We start from the raw sequence: 22,849 nt of genomic DNA on the forward strand, positions 1-22,849 counted from the left end.
AAACAAACCCACTGTCACCACTGCTATTCAATACCATACTGGAAGTTCTTGCCGGAGGCAATAAAAAGAATTAAAAGGCATCCGAATTGGAAAGGAAGAAGTAAAACATTTCCTATTTGCAGATAACATGGTCCTATATACAGAAAATAAAGCTTTTCAACAAAGCTCATAGAGCTAATAAATTAATCCATCAAAATAGCAGGTACATAAAATAAGAACAAGGCCTAGAGCAACATTGTGCCTGGGAATTTCCTCCTGTCAGCCTTCATGTTACTCAAATGTGGCCAGTCTCAAAGCCAAACTCAGCATGTAAATGCAATGCCTTCCCCCCAGCATGGGACATGACACCCGGAGATGAGCCTCCCTGGCACCGAGGGACCACTATCAACTACCAACTGATGATGCAACTGGAAAATGACCTTATACGGAAGGTTCAATGCGGATCAGCAGAATATCCCTGTCTACATAAAATAACATGACTTTAAAATGCTGTTTGACCTAAAGTAAGGGGGAAATGGAAAGGAGAAATGAGTTTATATGGCTACGAGTTTCTAAAAAAGAGTCTGGAGGCTGGCAGAAGGATTGCCCTTATGCACAACTGAGCAGAGTCAGAGAGACAGATAAAGCAGATACAACCCGCAGATATTGGTTCCTTGGAGGGCTAAAGAGACCCATGGGAGTTATGGTCGTGGCCGATGGGGTTAACTACCAGGTCAGATGGCCCCTCTTTGGAAATGGTGTTTATGTGTGATGAATCTGGACTCAGATGGGATCTCCCTTCATAAGACTTTCATGCTAATGTGCTGGAGGTGCAGTTAATGTTGGGGTTTAAGATATATTTAGGGGATTTGAATCTCTGGACTGACAATGTGATAGCCAGGTCCTGAGCCTCAACAGACTCCAGCACCTACAATCTGATTTATTGGACTTACTACACTCAGCTAAGATGGAGTTGAAGAAGGACAACCACCATACCATGGAGCCTAGAGTGATTACAACTGAAAGTGGGAGGATTGCATCCAGCATCCATGTGGAATGTGAGACTCCTCTTGACATAGAGGTGCAATGGACACAACCAATCCAATGTCCACATAGAAGAGGTGGCATTGGATTGGGAAAAGTGGACATGGTGGCTGATGGGTATGGGGAAAGGCAGGAAGAGATGAGAGGTGGAGGCGTCTTTGGGACATGGAGCTGCCCTGGATGGTGCTTCAGAGGCAATCACCGGACATTGTATATCCTCACAGGGCCCACTGGATGGAATGGGGGAGAGTATGGGCCATGATGTGGACCATTGACTATGAGGTGCAGAGGTGCCCAACGATGTACTTACCAAATCCAATGGATGTGTCATGATGATGGGAATGAGTGTTGCTGGGGGGGGGGAGAGGTGGGGTGGGGGGGGGGGGGTTGAATGGGACCTCACATACATATTTTTAATGTAATATTATTACAAAGTCAATTTTAAAAAAAATTAATAAAAAATAAAATAAAATAAAAAAAATAGCAGGTACAAGATCAATACCTCAAATAAGTAGTGTTTCTATATACAAGCAATGAACAATCTGAAGAAGAAATCAAGAAAAAATTCCATTCACAGTAGCAACTAAAATAATCAAATATCTAGGACTAAATCTAACCAAGAATGTAAAGGATTTGTACACAAAAATTTACAAAATATTGCTAAAAGAAATCAAGGAAAAACTCAATAAATGCAAGGACATTCCATATTCATGGTTTGGAAGACTAAATATTGTTATGATATCTGAACCAAAGTGATTTATAGATTCAACACAATTCCAATCAAAATTCCATCAACCTTTTTGCAGAAATGAAAAAGCCACTCATAAAACTTATATAAAATGCTAAGTGGGTCCAAATAGGCAAAGCCATCTTAAAAAAGAAGAATAAAGTTGGAGGAATCATACTTCCCCATCTTAAAACTTATTACAAAGCCACAGTAATCAAAACAGCATGGTACTGGCACAAGGACAGATATATAGACCAATGGAATAGAGTTAAGAGCCCGGAAATCAACACTCACATTTCTAGCTAACTGATTTTTGACAAGGGGGTGAGGACCACTCAATTGGGAAACAGTAGTCTCTTTAACGAATGGTGCTGGAAAAACTGTACCTCCGTTTCAAGAAAAAGAAGGAGGGTGGCGGACTTGGCCCAGTGATTAGGGCATCCGTTTACCACATGGGAGGTCCGCGGTTCAAACCCCAGGCCTCCCTGACCCGTGTGCAGCTGGCCTACGCGCAGTACTGATGCGCACAAGGAGTGCCGTGCCACGCAGGGGTGTCCCCCGTGTAGGGGAGCCCCATGCACAAGGAGTGGGCCCTGTAAGGAGAGTCACCCAGAGCGAAAGAAAGTGCAGCCTGCCCAGGAATGGTGCCGCACACACAGAGAGCTGACACAGCAAGATGATGCAACAAAAAGAAACACAGATTCCCATGCCACTGACAACTACAGAAGCGGACAAAGAAGACGCAGCAAATAGACACAGAGAACAGACAACTGGGGTGGTGGGGGAGGGGAGAGAAATAAATAAATAAATAAACCTTTAAAAAGAAAAAAGAAAAAGAAAAAGGAGGGCCCCACATCACACCTTATATAAAAATCATCTGAAAATAGATCAAATACATAAATGTAAGAGCCAGAACTATCAAACTCCTAGAAGAAAACATAGGGAAACATCTTCAGGATGTTCTTTTAGATGACGATTTTTTACATTCTAACCAAAGCACAAGCAACAAAAGAAAAATAGATAAATCTGACCTCATCAAAATGAAGAACTTTTGTGCCTCAAAAAAGGTTATCATGAAAGTAAAATAACAACCTAAACAATGGGCAAATATATTTGGAAACCATGTATCTGCTAAATGTTTACTAACCAGAATATATAAAGTAATCTTCCAACTTAACAACAAAAAGACAACCCAATTTAAAAATTGGCAAAAAGCTTGAACAGACATTTCTCCAAAGAAGATACACAAATGGCCACACACAGTACCTGAAAAGATGCTCAACATCATTAGCTATTAGGGAAATTCAAATGAAAATCACAATGAGATACCATTTCACATCCATTATAACAGTTGCTACTAAAAATGGAAAATTACAAGTGTTGGAGAGGATGCAAAGAGAGAGAAACACTCATTAATTGCTGGTTGACAATGGAAAATGGTGTGGCTGCTGTGGAAGACAGTTTGGCAGATCCTCAGAAAATTAAGTACAGAATACCTTATGACCCAACAATCGTAGGACTAAGTACAAACTCAATAGAATTGAAGGCGGAGACTTGAATCGGTATTTGCACAATGATGTTCACAGCAGCACTATTCAAAATTGCCAGAACACGGAAGCAACCCAAGTGTCCATCAACCATTGAATGGATAAATAAAATATGGTATATACATACAATGGAGTATTATTCAGCCATAAAAAGAATGAAGTTGTGATACATATGATAAAATAGATGATCCTTAAATACATGATGTTGTGTGAAATAATAGAAACACAAAAGAGCAATTATTGTATGATCTCACTGACATAAAATAATCAGAATAAGTAAACTCATAGAGTCAGAATACAGAATACAGTTTACCAGAGGATTCAGTGGGGACAGGGTATGGGAAGTTAAGATTTAAAATGTACAGAATTCCTATTTGGAATATTGGAGATGTTTTGATAATGGGTGGTGGTAATGGTAGTACAACATTGGGAACATAATTACCAACACTGAAACATATATCTGAAAGTGGTTAAAAAGGGAAATGTTACATTGTATATGAGGTAACAGAATAATTTTTTTAGAAACAATCCATGGAACTGTACTACACAAACAGCAAGCACTAAGTTAAACCATAGGCTATAGTTAATAACAGAATTATAAGTATGTGATTTCATTAATTGTAACAAATTATTCCACACCAGTGCAAGGTGCTGGTGGTGGGGTGATATATGGGAATACTGTATTTTATGCATGACTTTTCTTAAACCCACAACTTATCTAATAAAGGGAAAAACTGAGTAGATGCTTAAAAATAATTGTCAAGCATTAACAAGTCTATAGCTGACTTCAGAAGTGAAGAAAACATCTAAATTACATAGATTTGAGCCAAAGTGATCACTGACAATTAAATTCCAATGTAGCTTAGTGTCACATCTTTCACTCACCACCAAGGCTTTGGAAAATCACATTTTAACAACGGGAGCTTGAGCTACAGTAACACTAAAATGAATGACATTGGTAGGTATAAACATTTCCTACAGATCTGATCCAGGCAGTATATGGGCCTCTTCATGACAGCTGACAAGGAGTTATGGAAGCATGTTATGGAGCAAGCATGAAAACGCCACATATATTAGCAGAGCATTTCTTCTAGAGCTACCAGAAAACTGGTGATATTGACAGCCACCCTCTTTTGAAGAAGACATTCCTTTTTTGTGTAGTTAGCCCACCATGAGCTACCCTTGTCTGGGTAGTCCCAGTTCATCAGTTTCAATTCCAAACAGTATGCCCAAGTTCCTTAGCCTAATGTTATTAATTATGAAAGTAACATTTATCTTCTATTAATGGCCATGTAAGAAATAAGGCATATCTTTTCAACAGGTATGCTTGAATAGCAGGATATGACAATAAGGTAAGTACCATACTCCTTGCTCTCAGGCTGCAGGTTAAGAAATATATGCAAGTCTGATGAAGAAATAAAGCACAAATATCTGGTCATAGTTTGGACTTGTGCAGAGTAGTTATTAAAACAGGTAATAAAACATGTAATGCACAGAATATTGACTACCACAATAGAGGAGGCAAATTTCTGAACTACTTTATCAGGTATGTAGTAGGAAATAAAATGTCAGAGTTCTTGTCAATAATTCCAGAAATGGATATAGTCACACAACATGTTTTTTGTGGGTTAAAAATGAGAAAAAAATGACATGTGACTAAAGAGACAGTGTGGGTGCTGGTTGAAAGCAAGTATTTAGTTGGGGAAGACTTTGTAGTTATAAGGTCTTTATCATTGTTTATTATTACGCAGCTCTCTTCACTGGATATGATCACAAGGAGATAAAATTGACTCTTTTGTCAAGAACCTTTGTTTCATAATTAGTGAGAATTAAAGAATACTGGTAAATTAGTATATACAACAGAAACGCATGCATATGTATAAATATTTTTAAGTGCACTGATATTTCCCATTTCCTCCACCAGAGGTCAGAAAATAACAATACAGGAATATGAAAATCTATGAATCAAGAGAACATTGAAGAGTGATTTTCTCTAGTTTGGATTATGGAACAGTTTTGCATATTTTCTAATTTTTTAAAACTATAAACACACTTCATTTTTGTAATAACTAAAAAGTAATGGCATTTATTTTCATTTTAAATTTTATAAAGAGCACTTTTGGCATATGTATTTACCTTGTATCAAGTGAGGGATACCACTTTATGACATATATTTTCTTAGCTGCATATAGATGATGTGAAATAATCTAAGAAAGCATCACATTTGGCAATCACTGAGAAAAATTATTTAAGTGTAAGTGTAACATCATTTCTTCAAATGATGACAATGAACAATCTTTTTCAAACACGGAACCTGATGTCAGCCATAAGATTACCTAGAAAAAATAAGGCATCCTACACAGAGCTCTGAAGAGAACAGGAACCAAGTAAACACAAAGACAGATGAGTGAATATAATCTCTGGTCACCTGCTTTGCTGGAAAACCTAAAAGAGATCCCAGTGTTCTGGGAAGACAGTCTGTGCAAGTCTTAAAGGTAGAACAAGGAAGTCATAAGAAATTGGTCAACATAACCTACATTTGAAAGTAAGGAACCAAACGAAGGGTATTTACCAAGAGCTGCTGATTGATGTACAGCAAATTTCAGTATTGCCATGCTAAATTCCAGGACTGCAATGATCTGAAGGGTTATTAGAGTTAGGATGCCCAATATCCAATTGTAAATTGTATTTCTACAAATCAAAATCCCTCCATTGCTCAAAACTTTAGTGGAGTGTGCTGGGCACAAATGCTTTGGGTAATCTAAGAAAAATCAAGACAAAGAGGCTAGTATTGAACTCTGTTTCATATAGAACAAAGGGAAGAAAAGAGTCATAAGACATGAGATGTGAATGAGTATAGGCATCAGAGGAAGCAGGACCCATGAGCTACAAATGATCATGGGAATGTGAGACCCAGTAAATTCGCAGAAATCTTGAATCTCCGTATTCACAGAAATTGAAGTAAACTCACAGAAATTCAAGAAAGAGGGGATGTGGAACTTGAGCGATTTTTACGTAAATCTCAGAAGAAGAGTATCCTTAGCTGGTATGTGGGACATAATGATAAAATTCCAAAATACTCTTTAAAATGTGAAGTCTAGGACAGCATTTATTAAACTGTACATAGGTTTTTGTATAACATGAAACAGCCCCAGATATTTAAATAAGGATATTTACAAATCAATCACAAATATTTTTTCTCTAATGCTTTTGTTAAAATTTTTACCAAATGGGCAATATGACTTCATTGACACCCTTTCTAAATAGGTTTAGATTTTTCTACCTAGTCTCACTTTGATAACAGTGAATAAATTCTCAGCATAGCCAAATAGGTTTAAAATACATATGCATCATTCAGAGATGCAGAAAATCCTCCGAAAGAATCATCTGGAACTTATATATGGAAATACCCATGGAGAAGCCTTCAAATCCTTGAAAGACTGGTGCAGGCTTACCTTTACATGGTGGATCAGACGCTCTACCTCATTCACTTTGTAGGTCTCCAATCCTAGCTCCTTGGCTAATCTTAAGATACGATTCTGGGTTGGCCCAACGTAGGATCCTCCAAGGTCCACATATTTAACCTTTTGGTTCTGTTTTTCCATGGAGAAAATTATAATTAATATTTGTGAAAATGTTATTTCTAATTTTAAAAGACAGTCCTGAAATAAGCATATGTATACATTGGTATTTCACAGGTTATAGATACTACTTGGGTGTATCCATCAAGAAGTTGATTCTGCTCTCAAGTCTACTTCATGATTTATGTGACTTAGTTATTAAATCAATCTTTAATTTTAAAACAAAATTGATAAAATTTAACAGGCAAGAGACTTCTAAACCCCATCATTCACAACATATCATAACATGGTTTGATTTTTAGTGCCATGAATTCATAAGCTATGAGTTGTTGATGAATTTCTTTTTATTCAGTATCTCAGGCTAATTTTGAGTCACCTAATGTTAGAGGAAAAGTAAAAAGGAAATTATCACTTCTTATGTGGTTTGCGAATCCAAATATGTGAAAGGTAGCTTTAGGGAATATTTGGTCATAATTTGATTCTTTGAAGTTGCTTTTATTTTAACTGGATTTTAGTATGGTCTTGAATCAGCTTCACTTCCAATGGCTAAAGTGCAACCATTGAACAAGAATGAGTAATAAAGTTCCTAATCTCTGAATGTGTACAAGCAGAACTGGGTATCTATTGGTCAGGGACACCAGAGAAGGCCCTCCTTTCCTGGTTTTTGTTTGTTTGCTTCTTGTCTAGCACCACACCTACCCCTGAAAAAAGAACATAAGTTTCACAGGGGCAGGCATCTTTGTTTTATTACTGGTGTATTCCAAACGCTTATAGCAATTTCCTAATACCTTTTTTGAATAAATAAAAGAAGGGTGTTTTTGAAAATACAAAACCTAATCATATTAAATGGGCCTCTTTTTTTGTACAAGGCACCATTATGTGCTGGATATAGAAATATGGAGGTTCCAAACCCGAATGAAAGAATATACATAAGAAAGAACCCTATGTGGCAACATCCAATGTTTGTCCCATGTGTGGAACTAGTAAGAGGTATTAACACAGAAGAAAGGCGAGTGCTTCTGTCTAGAATAGAAAGGGATGATGTCCTGGAGATATGTAAACTAAAATTTGGCATATGGACAAGGTTTTTCCATGTGACAATGGTAAAGAGAGATTTACAAGCAGGTAATGGCATAAACAATGGCCCAGAGATGAGAAGGGCTAGGACAAGTTTGGAGAACTGCATGGAATCACAGATAACTAGGATATAGGGTTTATGTCTAGGTCAATGTGGGGTTTTTTTTTATATGGTTTTTAGTCAGAAAGCCTTCTGGGTCATAGACTTTGGTGAAGGCCCCTCCTATGTCTCCCATGGCACGACCCCAGCCCAGCACCTATCCCCCATTGAAGCACGTCTTCTCATGAGTTGTAATTACCTGTCAAAATCTTCCAGGAGACTCTGAACAACTTGGGGTAAGGCCCTATTTTGGTGATTGCTGTACCTGACACATAGTAGGCACCCAATAACATTTGTTGAGAACAAATTCAATTGTAGAGGAAAGGACTAAAAGTAAGTAACAGGTACGAATGTTAAACATATATTATTGACAAATCCTTCCAAAAGGCAAGTTGTTGAGATTTTATATTTCTCTTCTCTCTGGAAATGAAACTATATTGGTAGCACCTAATTCTATTATTAAAATCTTGAATATATGGAAGTAGGAGATTTCCTTGTAAAGAAACCTGCTATACTTAGCCCTATTTTCAACAGAAAATCATTAATTTGAGGGAAAAATATCAGAATTGAAACAATTAACTAGCAATTTAAATAAGGACATTTATAAAGTGATAAAAATTCATTAAAATATATGACAAAAAGGAAAATGTAAGGTTGCATATATGGTACTAGAATATACTTTTTTAAATCCATAGACCTGCACAACACAAACAGTGAACCCTAAATTAAACCAAGGAATATAGTTAATAACACAATTATAAAAATGTGCTTTCATCAGTTGTAATACATGGACCACACCAATGCAAGGTGTTAATAGGGTGGTATACGGGGAGCCCATATTTTATGCATGATTGTAATCTGTAAAGAGATTGCAACTTCTTTAATAAAAAATAAATACATAAAATGTATGACCATAATCTGAAAGAAAAAAGATGAAGGAAAATTATCCAGGTGAAAGTTTAGTTAGTATGGTTGAAATGACTGTGTTGGTGTTAGAGAGGCTTTGAAGTTAGAGTTGGAAGGTACAAAGAAATTGATATTTTTCTTCTACTTAGACACACACACATACATGCCCACTTCCTTCCTCCTTTATCCCCAATCTTAAATCTTAACTGTGTGGTGCCAAGTATCATGAGGCAAGAAGAGAAAAAGGACAGAATAAAGAGTAAAAGCGGGCAAATTGAAAGAGAAGCTATGTAATATGTTTCAGATTAAAATTTACCTTCTCAGAAAGAGTAAAACCAAACTCAGGACTTTTAGGTAAAAAAAAAAAAGCAAAACAAACAAAAAACTCAGCTTTAGTCCCATTTTTCTCTTTGCCATTCTTAACGTCTTACCCTAATGGTGTAAGTCCTGCCTCCCACGCGGTCCCGAGCTTCCAGAACAACTACATTCAGGCCAGAGTCGTGGAGAAGTTTGGCTGCTGCCATACCTGGGAGAAAATCAGGTACTTTACAGACAACCCAGAAAGTTCCTCATACTAATAGTCAATAAGAAAAAAGAAGTCAATGGGAAAAGTCCATTTTGGCTCACATGAGGCCCAATGTTAACATTCAATTTACCAAATACCAGGTGGATAGGGTTTCTCAGTAGAAGCCCAGATTCCAAGTCTGGGAAACCAGCAGATGTTTCTAGAAAGAGCAAAATGAATTTTATTTCTGGTAAATGTATCAAACCTTAAAAACAACCTTGGCCACTATATCAAAATGTCTATCTTTAAGGACTAAATTGCATGATTATATGTCTGGCAATATAAGTGAAAACACAAGGCCACACTCAAAGGAAATGTATGAGTCCCAGCAGACTGAGGACCAAGACTAGCCACTGACTTCATTCTTAAGGTAAATATGAAAAACCCAGAAAACTCAGGATACTGGGCTTTAAAAGTAGACTTTTGGAAGTTGATGTTAAGTTTCAAAACCAAGGACATAAAATTTGACCCCGTTATGTATCTTAATTCCCTGATGTGATCCACTGCTGAAGAATGAAATGACTCCATTTTTTCATTCTTTTATTCAATTATTAATTTCATCAAAACTACTTATTGAATGCCAACTTCATTCCCCTCATCCTGAAACAGGTTTTTAAAAATAAGCTTTATTGAGGTATATTCACATACAATAAAAATCTTACCTGGTTCAGTACACAGTGCAATGAGTTTTGACAAATATAATTGGTCGTGCATTTAGTTTTTAGTACAAGTACAGCTGGGATATAGTTTTGGGCCTCAGAACTGTTAAAATACTGCATCTACACTATTACAGAGTTTAGTAAGAGTTTGCTCAGATGACAGACTCTGGTGCTCTTACCATGATGAATTGAATTTTCTCAGTTCCAATTACCTTTCTCATTTGCCTTATGAGATCAAATAAAATCAATGAAATGCCAAGATGCTGCTGTGCTTTTTAGGTAAATAAAAGAGCTTCTATTTTGTCTTTTGAAAAAATAGTACTGGAACTTTCAGACCCCACTAGTAGAGGAGAAAAAAGATTTCCATAAAAATAACTAATATTCCTACATTGATGACTACATTTGAGCTACTCTTCTAAGTGTTTTGATTTCTCACAACCACCATTTGAAATAAGATACTATTGATGTTCCTTTTTTCTGGCTGAGGAAACTGAAGCAAGAAGAAGTGTTCAAGGTTACATAAGGAATAGGTGGTTAAGCCGGCAGGCAAACCCAGACAGTTTAGTTCCAGTGTCTATATTCAAAACCATTACATAATACTACTTTCAATGAGGCCCATTCTCTCCATTGGTTGCATCTGCATTTTTTCCAAAGATATTTTTCACTTTGCTTGGATCAACATGTTTTTAGAATACTCTTGTACCTTGTGTTTTGATTAGTCTCCATACAACATAAAATGTGATCCCCTGGTAAAAGTGCTAATGAAAAGTTGAGGTCTCAGTCATCATCTAATGGCTATCGTAAAAGGAAGAAGCCCATTTTTAAAAAAGGCTGATCTGGTATTTCATTATTTGAGTTCATCCATATTCTGATCTCTCCTTGATGCAGTGCAGAGGTTTCCAGTTTATTGGGAGAATAGCAGGGTAAAGGCCCAAAGGCCACAAGCCCCATCCAGTGGCCTAATTTAGGGATGCAGGGCTAGGATTTCTCACTCCTATTTTCCAATTTTACCTTCATAAGGAAAAAAGAAAAAAATCACTTCTATCTAAATTCAAAATAGCAGATAATACAATGACATTTCTCTTATCAAGCATCAATTCAACAAATGAAATAACATGCATCCATAACAGCAGCTGTTACCAATGAGTTCAGATAAACCACCTGAGCATGCTGAGGTTTAAACAAAAGGATTCAGAGTGAAGTACAACATCAGTTGTATACACTAGCATTTTATATTCCACAAAGGGAACTCTAAGTGCAGTTATCCAATAATATATGATGCAAAACATAGAGTTATTAAAACAAATGGGGATGGGTGTCTCAGCAACTCATTGAATAGAGTTGTGCGCACATATCATGTGCCTGAAAAAGTCACGAATTGAAAGTTACCAAAATATCTTTAAATATGACATTAGGGATTTTTTTTTTTTGGAAATTCCTTGCACTTTTTCTCACTAATGTTTATATGTGGCGCATTCAAAATGCTCATTGGACATCAACTGACAAAACTTGATTTGAAAAGTAATTGACCCAAATATTGGTGGCTTAGGGAAGTGATTGCAATTAAAGAGGAAGGAATTTCAGGGAACCGAAACAACTTAGGAATGAGGGTCTGGTGGCTAAGGTAGTCACCAGAGGTGATTAAGATTGTGAAGAAGAGCTAGTTCTCAAGGGATTGCTCAGGGATGAGTAGTGAAAAGGAATAATGGTTTGACTGATCAAAGTATAGGCAAATAACGATACGGAGCCTCCCCAACTTACAAGAGACTTGTTTACTAAGAGTTCATATTTATGTTGGTTGCTTGGCACTTTTAACACATTTTGTCGTAGAAACAAAAATATAAGAGATGTTACATCCTCTGGGAAGTCTGGAAATGTTAACAAGCAATACTCTTGGAAAAAAAAAAACCTTAAACTAACAAATAGATTTGTCTTAAAAACACTAGACAATATAGCTGGCACTGTTTAAATGCTATACAATAGTTTCCTGACAGTGCAATAACAGTTGAAAAATGAAAATATTCAGAACCGTAACAGCCACTATGACTAAGCATTGAGCATTTACTTTGGTCTGTGTGAAGAACTTTATAACCAAGAGCTCATTTCATTCTCACAATGCTGAATGAAATGCTAAATGAAAACGTGGAGGTTTAGAGATGTTCATTGACTTGCTCTAGGTCACACACTTAGTGAGTGGCAGTGTCAGAGATCAACTCCAAACTTTAACTCTTAGTCACCACCCTTGGATTAAAAAGGAAAACATCAAAATACAGTAACTCTATGCACTGACTGGTGCAAAGTATCTTATGTCTTTCTGTGCTATCTTTAAATATAAGAATCTTAAAATACCAATTTTGCTTTTACATAGATATTTAACTCTTGCAGACAATTTACAAGCAAGCTTATAATCATTGTGTACTTTTAAAAAGCTAATTAAGTTTGAATTTAACATGCATGATCAATGAATATTTCACCAATTGATTATCATTTGACACTTTCAGAAGCTTCCAGTATGTGTCCCTGACAGACCTCTGACAGGTCATGTCATCTCCTTTTTGCCTCCAAATGGTGCTGAGTGAATAATGTCTTGTCTTCGGGGCATCTCCCTTGGATGTAATCACAGCATGGCACACATGAACAATGGTAGACTAATGCAATAAAATTACAAAAATATTGAGTCTTTCTTCAAGAGTAGTTTTCTCGGAACAGGTTCCATCAAAGTGATGACTACTTTGGTTATGATTAGAGCCCATATTATTTTAAATACCTAGATCAGTGGTGTGCAATATTAGCCTTCTCTGCTTACAGTATTGTGCCATAAAAAATGGCCCAAGAGCTAGATACTGTAAGAGACTGGAAAATATACACAGTGACGGTAACACCTAAAAGTGACCTCTTCAAAGTATCTTAAGAGAGCTAGATAGAGTTCAGATATGAAAGGAAGGAAGAATCACCATCTGCCTCATTCTTTGCTTTGTCAATCTGTTTCATGTTCTCCATATCAGAATCTGATATTTAACAACACTTTTAAACATTTTAAAATGTGCAGGTAATTGTTTTGAAAACATTATGAAACATTTGTATTTTGACACTACATAAAGAATTTTTCCGAATTTAATGCTACAACAACAACAACAACCCAGAATCTTGTCAACCAAAACTGATAATGAAATTAACCATACCTCAAAGTATCTTTAACTTTGCAACTCTGGTAAAAGGTACAGGCATATCTCATCAAAGAACTGGAATACTTTGATGTCTATAAAAAGAGTGTTTTTTAGTTATTTAACAGAAATCCAACAAAAAAGATCTAGGGTAAGAAGAAAACTGTCCACAGTTTGAACCCAAATTCAATCAAGGAAAGTGGTATTTTTCGGTAGAATTCAGATATCAGCTGTTGAACTTTTAAATACAGGATAACGAGTCCCTGAACAGGTAAAGCCATCAGTAAAAACAGCTAACATTTTTGAGCACTGACTATGGGCCAGCTTCTATTCTAAGTGTATTACATTTAATTCATTTATCCTTCCAACAACTCTATGAGGTGGGCCAGTGTAGAAAGGGAAGCCTAGAGAGGCCAAATAAAGTGCCCAAGGTTACAGAGCAGGTAAGTGGCAGAGCCAGTATTCAAATTCAGGCAATCTGACTCAAGATAACAAGCAGGTCTTGCGCTTGTCACCATACAAAATGGTGAAACACTGAAAGCATTCCCTTTGAGATCAAAGACAGTACAAGGATGCCCCACCTTCAGGGCCCACTATCAGGGCCACTGGTAGCACAATCAGTGCTTTGGTATAAGTTATACACCCTCCTGGCAGGAAATTTCAAACAGGAGTCCTCTTTCAGGTGAATGCAACCCACATCAGTGCAGGTGGCTTGGCTGGCAGTATGGGCTGGACTGCATGCCCCCTTTCACTGCACCAGCTCAGTACCCATCTGCAGTGCATCACTTGAACCGCCTTATATTCCAGGCTTGAAACTCATAAAAATCATTTCCTGACTGATAAGAATTTATTCATTTATTTTGAACCTCAGCCTGCCTTTGTCTCCTCAATGCTAGTAGACAGCTGGCACTTAAATATTTGTTAAATGGATTTATTTAATACCTTTTGACCAAGATGCCACTTAATTTCTTAGTCAATAAATAAATAAATGGATGCAATGTGTGTCTATATAAACATAGAATATTTACTATATTGTAAGGAATGAAAATAATCATACATACTGACACTGATTTCCTTCTCTGGTCACACTTAAAGGATATCCTTGACTTTTTCAAAGGGAAAGGGGTGGAAATAAAGGCAATCAACCAAAATAATAACCACCTTACATTTGTACAGCACTGCACAATTTTCAAACCTTGCACACATTCAATCCTTAACAATAACCCAATGAAAATTGCATTGTTATCCCCAATTCTCAGATTAAGAAATGGAGGCTCTGTGAGTTTCAATGGCTTGTTTAGAATTAAACAGCTAACAATGGCAGAGCTAGGTCTAAAACACAGTTTTACCTCTGTGTCCTATGTGTTTTTCGTAAGCCATATTAAATCCTATCTTACACAAAGTCCTGTGTTGTGAAAGCAAAATTCTCAAAGCGTGCAGAGTTTTAAAATCAGAAATATATTTATGAACTTTCTCAGAAAGACTACACTGATTAAAAAATCACCAGTAAGTGTTCAAAGCCTTGAGACCATATCATTATAGGATGTCCGAAAGTATTTGATGCAATGCAGCACTCTCTAGGACTGTTTCACTGAATTATACATTGAGTTGCTTTGACCAAACAGTTCCATCTCCTTAAGTTTGGACTGACTCTTCTTCCCTGAGAAGACACCAATCATGCCTTTTTAGGAAACCAAAACTCCACATGACATAAACCAAACATATCAATGTATATCATCATTTCGATCATTGAGATGCAAAGACTAGTATTACATTATCCACATCTAGCATTAAAAAATGAAGAAGATATGACTCCATGCCTCCTTGGAAGCATGCAAACCTTGCTCTGTTTTCTCTAAGATGATCAAAATATATAACACAAAAACAAATGGCAATAGCTTGTAAAATAAAGGAGACCTTTACCAAAGACTCAAGCTGTGGGATGATTTATGATCTTGGAAAGGATATAAAACATTGAGCTTTCATAAGTTGCCATAGAAACCTTTCTGCAGATGCAGCAGCTTCAAGATGTTAGAATGAGATTGTCTTCCAAGGGCTTTCAGAATATGTCTAAAACCATAAAAATTGTTTCTTCATCAAGCTTTATATGCAAATGATTGCATTTTCTTGAAATGTCAGTAATCATAATGAGACTTGTTTCATATCCAAGTGTCTCTCTTTATCGATTTTTGCTTGAAAGCAACTGAATATCTTTTGTGTATTATAACTGCAGTAGACAAAATTTGTTTTCTCTTTACCTCAACATGGTATCCCATGAAAAAGGGAAACAAACCTAGAAATTATAGCTTTTTCTTTCTCAAGTTTGCATGTTAAATTATTCATTTTAAAATCTGTTCCATAAAACAAAAATTTAATTCCCATGTCTCAAATCATTTAGAGAATTGGACAGGATATGCATGAATAAAGAAACACAAATGTTTCCAAGAATACTCTTTCTAAAAGCATACCAGAGAGGACTTTTGATCAACCAAGATGGCAGTGTAATACATTCCAGGGAAACATTATCCTCCCCAAATCTTGGAACAACTAACAAAAACTGGCAGAAATAACTTCCTCAAAACCCTAGCAAACAGTTAAAGGTGACAGTAACTGAGTGAGTGATGAACCAAGAAAACACAGCTGTAGGAAGTGTAAGAGAAGCTCCTGGAGCTCTTACTGGTCATTTCCCCACCATTCCCTGGCACAGTATGGAGTTAGCCTGTACTCCATTTTGGAACCCTTAGTCTATTCAGGAGGGGTTAGAGTAACCACTAAGCACATACTGGGTTGCCTGTATGTCAATGCTTAACTATTGGCAGCCTGAAAAACTCAACAAGGAAACATGTCCCTAGCTTGCCATCCCAGAATTTGCCCTGCAATCAGAAACAGCTTGACAGCAACTAGACTTCTGTAAAATCAATAAGATAAGAGCAGCCTGGGGCAAGTGAATACCAACTTTGGTGTTCCTGTAAATAGGGCAATTCCTAAGGTCAGGAACAAGCAAAAGTTCAGGATAAGACTCAGGCTCAGAACAGAAAGAGAAGACCCTGTAGTTCACTTTGCTTGAGCTGATTTTCTTGAAAGGAGGTCTAAACATTGAAGGAAAACACCAGCGAACACAGAGCCAATTTGCAAAGACTGTAAAAGGTGTTTCTCTTTTTAGTTATTTTGGTTTTGTTAACTCCTGGCACTCAAGGAAATCTCTGTTATATCACCAACTGGATAAACTCTTAAAGAACATATGCCCAAGGGACTAAACACCAGAATTAACATGTTAAATAACTTAAATGTACAGTGCACAATAAAAGATTACAGGACAAACAAAGAAACAGGAAATGATGGACCAGCCAAAAAAATAGGATGGAAAATCAGGAAATACCGACAAAGAAAAGCAGTCTGTGGATATACCAGACAAAGACTTTTAAAAAAAGATTGTCAATATAAAGAACATGATGGAAAAATACAGAGAAAAAACTAATGGATATCAGGAAAACAATGAATAAACACTATGAAAATCCCAATAAAGAGATAAAAGTTTTGAAAAGGAACAAAAAATAATTACTGGAGTTGAAGACCATAATAACTGAAATGAAAAATTCCCTAGAGGGTTGCAACAGCAGACTGGCGCTGACAGAAGAAAGAATCAGTATATGAGAAGACAAGACAATTGGAATGATTCAAGTTGAGGAAGAGAAAGAAGAAAGAATTTTAAAAAGTGAACAGAAACAAAGACACCTGTGGGGCACCAACAAGCTGACCAATATATGTGTTATGGGAGTCTCAGAAGGAGAAAAAAGAGAGAAAGGGGCAGGAATATTTAAAGAAAAAATGGCTAAAAATTTCACAAATTTAATGAAAGACTTGAGCACATACATTCAAGAATCTCAATGAACCACAAACAGGATAAACTTGAAAAGATCCATGCCCATACAGATAGCAGCTATAGCAGTTTGGTATTACTTATGAATTCCAGAAACAGATATCGGATTATGTTTGTAAACTAGTCTGTCAGAGGTTTCACTTTTACTTGATTAAATTATGATTAGGGCTTTGATTGGGCCATGTCAATAGGACATTGAGTCCCTGCCCACAAAGGGGACAGGGACTTACAGAGAAAATGACAAAGCACAGGAGTTAGTTGGAGTTTTAATGCTGCAGCCCCGGGAAGTAAACACACGGAGAAGTAGGCGGCTTGCTTAGACATGGCAGAGGCCCCAGGAAGAGAGATGAGCCATTTGCCTGATAGTCTGTAGCTGGCCTTGTGGAGAGAGCAGAGCAGCTGAGCCCAGAGAGAAATGAGCCCTGGGAAGAGAGGAATCCTGGAAGCCTGAACCCTGGCAGACGTCGGCAGCCATCTTGCTCAAACACATGGCAACAGACTTTGGTGAGGGAAGTAACTTATGCTTTATGGCCTGTTAACTGTAAGCTTCTACCCCAAATAAATACACTTTATAAAAGCCAACAGATTTCTGGTATTTTGCATCAGCACCCCTTCAGCTGACCAATACAGTAGCAAAACTGTCAAATGCCAAGGACAAAGAGAGAGTTCTGAAAGGTGCAAGAGAAAAGCAACGTGTTATGTACAAGGGAGCCTAGATAAGATTAAACGGCAATTTCTCATCAGAAACCATGGAGTCAAGAAGGCAGTGGAAGAAAATATTTAACAATAAAGTCTGCCCTGTGGAGCATGAAACTTTGATAACATTCATAACCATTAATCAAAAACGTCATTTGTGTGGTCATTGGGAAATGCTGATTTACACAAAGCCGGTTAAGGATAAGCGTGTTGAGGTAATTACTGATGTCTGTGACTTACTTTGAATGAATGGGAAGTTAAGGCTTAAAATGTACAGAGTTCCAATTTGGAAAGATGGGAATTTTTTGGCCATGGATGGTGGTGATGATAGCACAACAGTGAATGCAATTAACAGCACTGAAACATATATCTGAATATTTTAAAAGAAAAAATGTTAGATTGTATATATAGTAACAATTATTTTTAAATCCATGGAGATATACTACATAAACAGTGAAACCCAAGTTAACCATGGACTTTAATTAATAGTACAATTATAAAAATGTGCTATCATAAATTGTAACAAATGTTCCACACCAGTGCAAGGTGTTGGTGGTGGGGTGATATAAGGGAATTCTGTATTTATGCATCATTGTTCTGTAAACCTACAACTTCTCTTATAAAGGGGAAATTTAAAGAAAACAGGAAAGAAGATGGATTGGTAGATGGATAGAGATGGATAAATGAATACAATGGAGTAAAGCAAATATAGCAAAACATATATTATAGAATCTAGATGGTAGGCATATGAGTAATAGCTGCACAATCTTTTAAAAAATTAATAAAAAGAAATTTTTAGAAAAATGTTAAACAGGGTTCTATTGTACTGGACTTGTCAAAACTGTTAATTAACACATTGCATACCTCCATTGAGGGATTCTATAAATTTAAATAAATAAAAAGAAGAAATTAAAAATCACTCAAACTACTCACCAGAGAACACTAATATTAACATTTTGGTGTATTTTTTTCATACCTTTTTTCTGTGGGATTTGATATATTTTCCTACCTACTTTTTCATTTATAATGTACCTTATCATTTCACATCAATAAATGGTCTTCAATGACATGAATGATTAAATTACCTTTTTTTTAAAAAAAATTGTTTTCAACAGAATGGTCAAACAGAATAAACTGGACCAGGGAAAGACTTGAAACAAGGGACTAGAAAGGAGAACTTCAAAATTCTCTGACTAAGACTTTGCGAAGGCTAAAGTTTAGGCAGTGACAAAGGGAATAGAAAGGAGGAGACAGATTTAGGATGAAGAATCAATATGCATCATCCGTGGTCGGAGAGTGAAGAGAGCTGAGTCAGGAATGATCCCAGGATTCTGCCTTGAGGGCCCTGGAGTAGGAAAGACAAAGATAGGTTTCAGGAGTAAGCAGAACATAAGACAAGCCATTCAGTTCTGGACACTGAATTGGTAAGGATTTCTTTTGGCTACAAGTAACAGAATACCAGACTGACAGGCCTTGAGACAAGTAGAAGATTATTTTTCTGACATAACAAAAAGTCTGGAGATAGGTGATTACAGTGTTGGAGCAGGGGCCCAACAATGTCATGAAGGGCCCAGGATCTTCCCATCTTTCTCTCATACATCAAATGGTCAGCAATGTCCACCCTTAATTCTTAAGGTGGCTAAAAAAAATTCTTTCTTTAACATTCTCAACAACGCCATTGTCCTTAGGCTGTGTGTTACCAAGGCTTTGATGTCTAAGACTGACTTGCCTCCAGCCAAAAAATAAAACATTACAGGGGAGGTCAAAGGACAACCAGATGAGTAAATTTGGGTAGGATGGGAAATTTACCTTCTATATTAAATTAACTGCACTTTTAATTAAATCTATTTTGTAATCCCCTAGTGATGGAAGTCCTAGTTGGCCAGGCTATACTGGTGTTTCTCATAGTCTCAGGAGTGCTATGGTGTTCGTTAGGGGTGAGAGGGCAGAGAAGAAGGACGTTTGACAGTAGAAGTGCTATTTCAGGTGCTCTTTTGGACCTGGAAAATGAGGCACCAACTCAAACAAGTGTTACATTAGCAATTGATCAGCCTCATAGTGACAAAGGTGAAGAATCTGAGTTCCAGCCTCTGAGCTATAAACAGTACGATAAAGGGAAGGCCTTTCAGCACTCAGTACAGAGTAGTAATAATAGTGAGGGTTTGTGAATGCTCTGGAACCCAAGAGAGGAATGAAGCCTTCTGAGATGTGTGTTAAGAGTTTAACCACTGCCAAGATTATACAAATTTTATGTTTAATACAAGTTCCATAGCATTTTTAGAATGTCTGATGGCTAAGCCTCTCATTAAACTCTACTCTAAAACTAAATGATTGTCAATGTCATTATGAAACTTCAACAAGAAAACTCTGATTTCAGAGCCTCATCAGTTTTCTCACTGCCAAAGAAAAGCTGTGACATACCCAGACACAAGAGCTTTCATCCTGTCAACTCAGGTACTCTATACTGCTGGGCACCCAGGAAAGGTGGGATAGAAACATGGAGGTTTGTCAAGAGTATAAACTTGACCAGGAACAGGCCACTTGAAAAAAATTGTGTTTGGCAAATTCTATTCTTTAAGGCCTTAACAACCACTTTAAAACATTAGTCAAAAGAGTTGGAGGAACCAGTTCTGGCATTAAAATTATTCCCTAAGTTCATGAGCTAAGCACATTCCTTCTTTCTTTCTTGGTGTCTCTGTCTCTCTGTCTCTGTCTCTGTCTCTCTCCCCTTACCAAAAAGATGCATGCTAAGATTATACAGTCCCACTCAAAGTGTATTTAGATCCAAACCCATGTACACAGATTCACACAGAGTGTAGCACATTAGTGTGTGTGTGTGTGTGTGATGAAGCTATGAACAACATACATGACCAGGGTCATTACCTGGAGATGGAATTGAAGCAGTAATGTACAAATTACCACTGCTCCTGCAACAGGGTGCCACTCTTCCAACTAAAATAGAGTTACTGTAATAACTGTAGTTGGAAAAAGAAAACAAGGATTCTTGTGAAGTCATGATACATTTAGAATTCTCATGCATTTTTTTAATTCACTCAACTAGAACAGAACTTGTATCCGGAATTCTAAATTGATAAACAGAGGGCAACAAAGAGGTAAAAAATATATGGTTCTCCTGGAAAACTCCATTAAGGTTATTCTTGAGAGGAGTGTGTGCTGAGGAGTGCAGCAAGGAGGGATAAGGACGAAGGTGTGTTTTATTATAAGCTGATTTCATATGTACAGCTTCTGTCCAGCTGCCTTTGAACAAACTCTCCTTGTTTCATCACTCTCATGCCTAAGGTTGGCATCTATGACAGCAGCCTTGAGACAAGGAGCCAAAACATTTTCTCCATCAGCAGGGAAAGTCAGCAACCCCACTGAAGGTTCATGAATTTGCCCCTCACCCCCCAAAAACCCCTAAATGATATATTTTTTAAGTATTTATTTTATTTCTCCACCCCCACCATCCCCCATTGTTTGCACTTGCTGTCTGCTCTCTGTGTCTGTTATTTGTGTGTTCATCTTCTTTTTGTTTAGGAGGCACTGGGAACTGAACCTGGGACCTCCCATGTGGGAGAGAAGTGCCCAATGGCTTGAGCGTCCTCTGCTCCCTGCTTGTTAAGTACCTCATTGTGTGTTTTCCTTACTGTGCCTCTTTGGGGTGTCATCTCGTTGCATCATCCTGTTGCATCATCTCATTGCATCATCTTGTTGCATCAGCTCACTGCGCCAGCCCATTGTGTCAGCTTGCTGTCTTGCTTGTCTTCTTTAGGAGGTACCAGGAACCAAACTCGGGACCTCCCATGTTGTAGGTGGGCACCAACTGCTTGAGCCACATCTACTTTCCCCTACATGATATTTTAAGGAGTGTTCCACAATTTTCATTCTAATCAAAGACCCCGCTGATTTCCTAGTGATTTCAAAATTCAAATTTTGGAAATTTTAAATATTTCAAATTTGACTTTGAATAATTTAAAAATAAAAATTTTGTATGATCACACCAATATGAAATTATTAGAATGAGCAAATTCAAAGACAGAAACCAGAATACAAATTAACAGGGATTGGGGAGGGTTTAGGGAATGGGGAGTTAATGCTTAATTGGTACAAAGTTTCTATTTGGGATGATGATAAAGTTTTGGTGATGGATGGTGGTGATAGTAGCACAACATTGTGAATGTAATCAACATCATTGAATTATATATATGAATGTGGTTAAGGGGGAAATTTTTAGGTTGCATATAATAAAATTTTTTAAGAAGCTAGGGACTATAATACACTGTGAACCCTAATGTAAACTATGGACTATAGTTAATAGTATAATTATAATAATACTGTAACAAAGGTACCACACTAATATAAAGTGTTAATAATAGGGAAAATGGCAGTGTGTGAATGGGATATATGTGGGAACTCTGAATTTTCTGCATTATTTTTCAGTAAACCTACCTCTCTAATTAAAAAAAAATAGAGAGTGAGCAAATGACAGAGAATAAAAGTCATATGCAGACAAAGAAAAAAGGTGCATTAAATGTATATTAATATTTACTTTATAGGTTAAAATTACAATTTATTTTAACTTTGTGAATGTTACATGTTGTGACTTAAAAACTAGGGTTAAAATTTAAGTGCTAAATTAGCTTATTTTAAAAGTTCTGATCTGTTCAAATTAAATATAAATGATCATAATGAAAAATTTAATCACAGCAGCTTTTACATCATGCTTATATCTACTCTTACTTTATTTTCTTTTGTTAATTCCTTTATACTAAAATTGTAATTATGATTTTGTTTTCCTTTTAAACAGAAAGCAGGGAGCAGAGGTGGCTCAAGCCATTGGGCACCTCCCTCCCACATGAGAGGTCCCAGGTTCCCTTCCCAGTACCTCCAAAAAAAAGAGGAAGAAGACAACATACAACGAACA

At 36.8% G+C, this 22,849-nt stretch overlaps 1 protein-coding gene across 1 annotated transcript in view; it reads right to left on the reverse strand.

The window, feature by feature from the left end:
• The window catches only part of MAOB (monoamine oxidase B), a 132,977-nt gene that overhangs the window by 76,283 nt on the left and 33,845 nt on the right, over window positions 1-22,849 (reverse strand). The window contains exons 2-3 of the mRNA XM_058292115.2: window positions 9,393-9,487; window positions 6,753-6,890 (exon numbers count right to left, since the gene is read on the reverse strand). Of these exons, the coding sequence (XP_058148098.1) occupies window positions 6,753-6,890; window positions 9,393-9,487 (233 nt within the window). The remainder of the gene's footprint in view (window positions 1-6,752; window positions 6,891-9,392; window positions 9,488-22,849) is intronic.

This window comes from Dasypus novemcinctus, chromosome X, assembly GCF_030445035.2.
Source record: "Dasypus novemcinctus isolate mDasNov1 chromosome X, mDasNov1.1.hap2, whole genome shotgun sequence".
Lineage (NCBI taxonomy): Eukaryota > Metazoa > Chordata > Mammalia > Cingulata > Dasypodidae > Dasypus > Dasypus novemcinctus.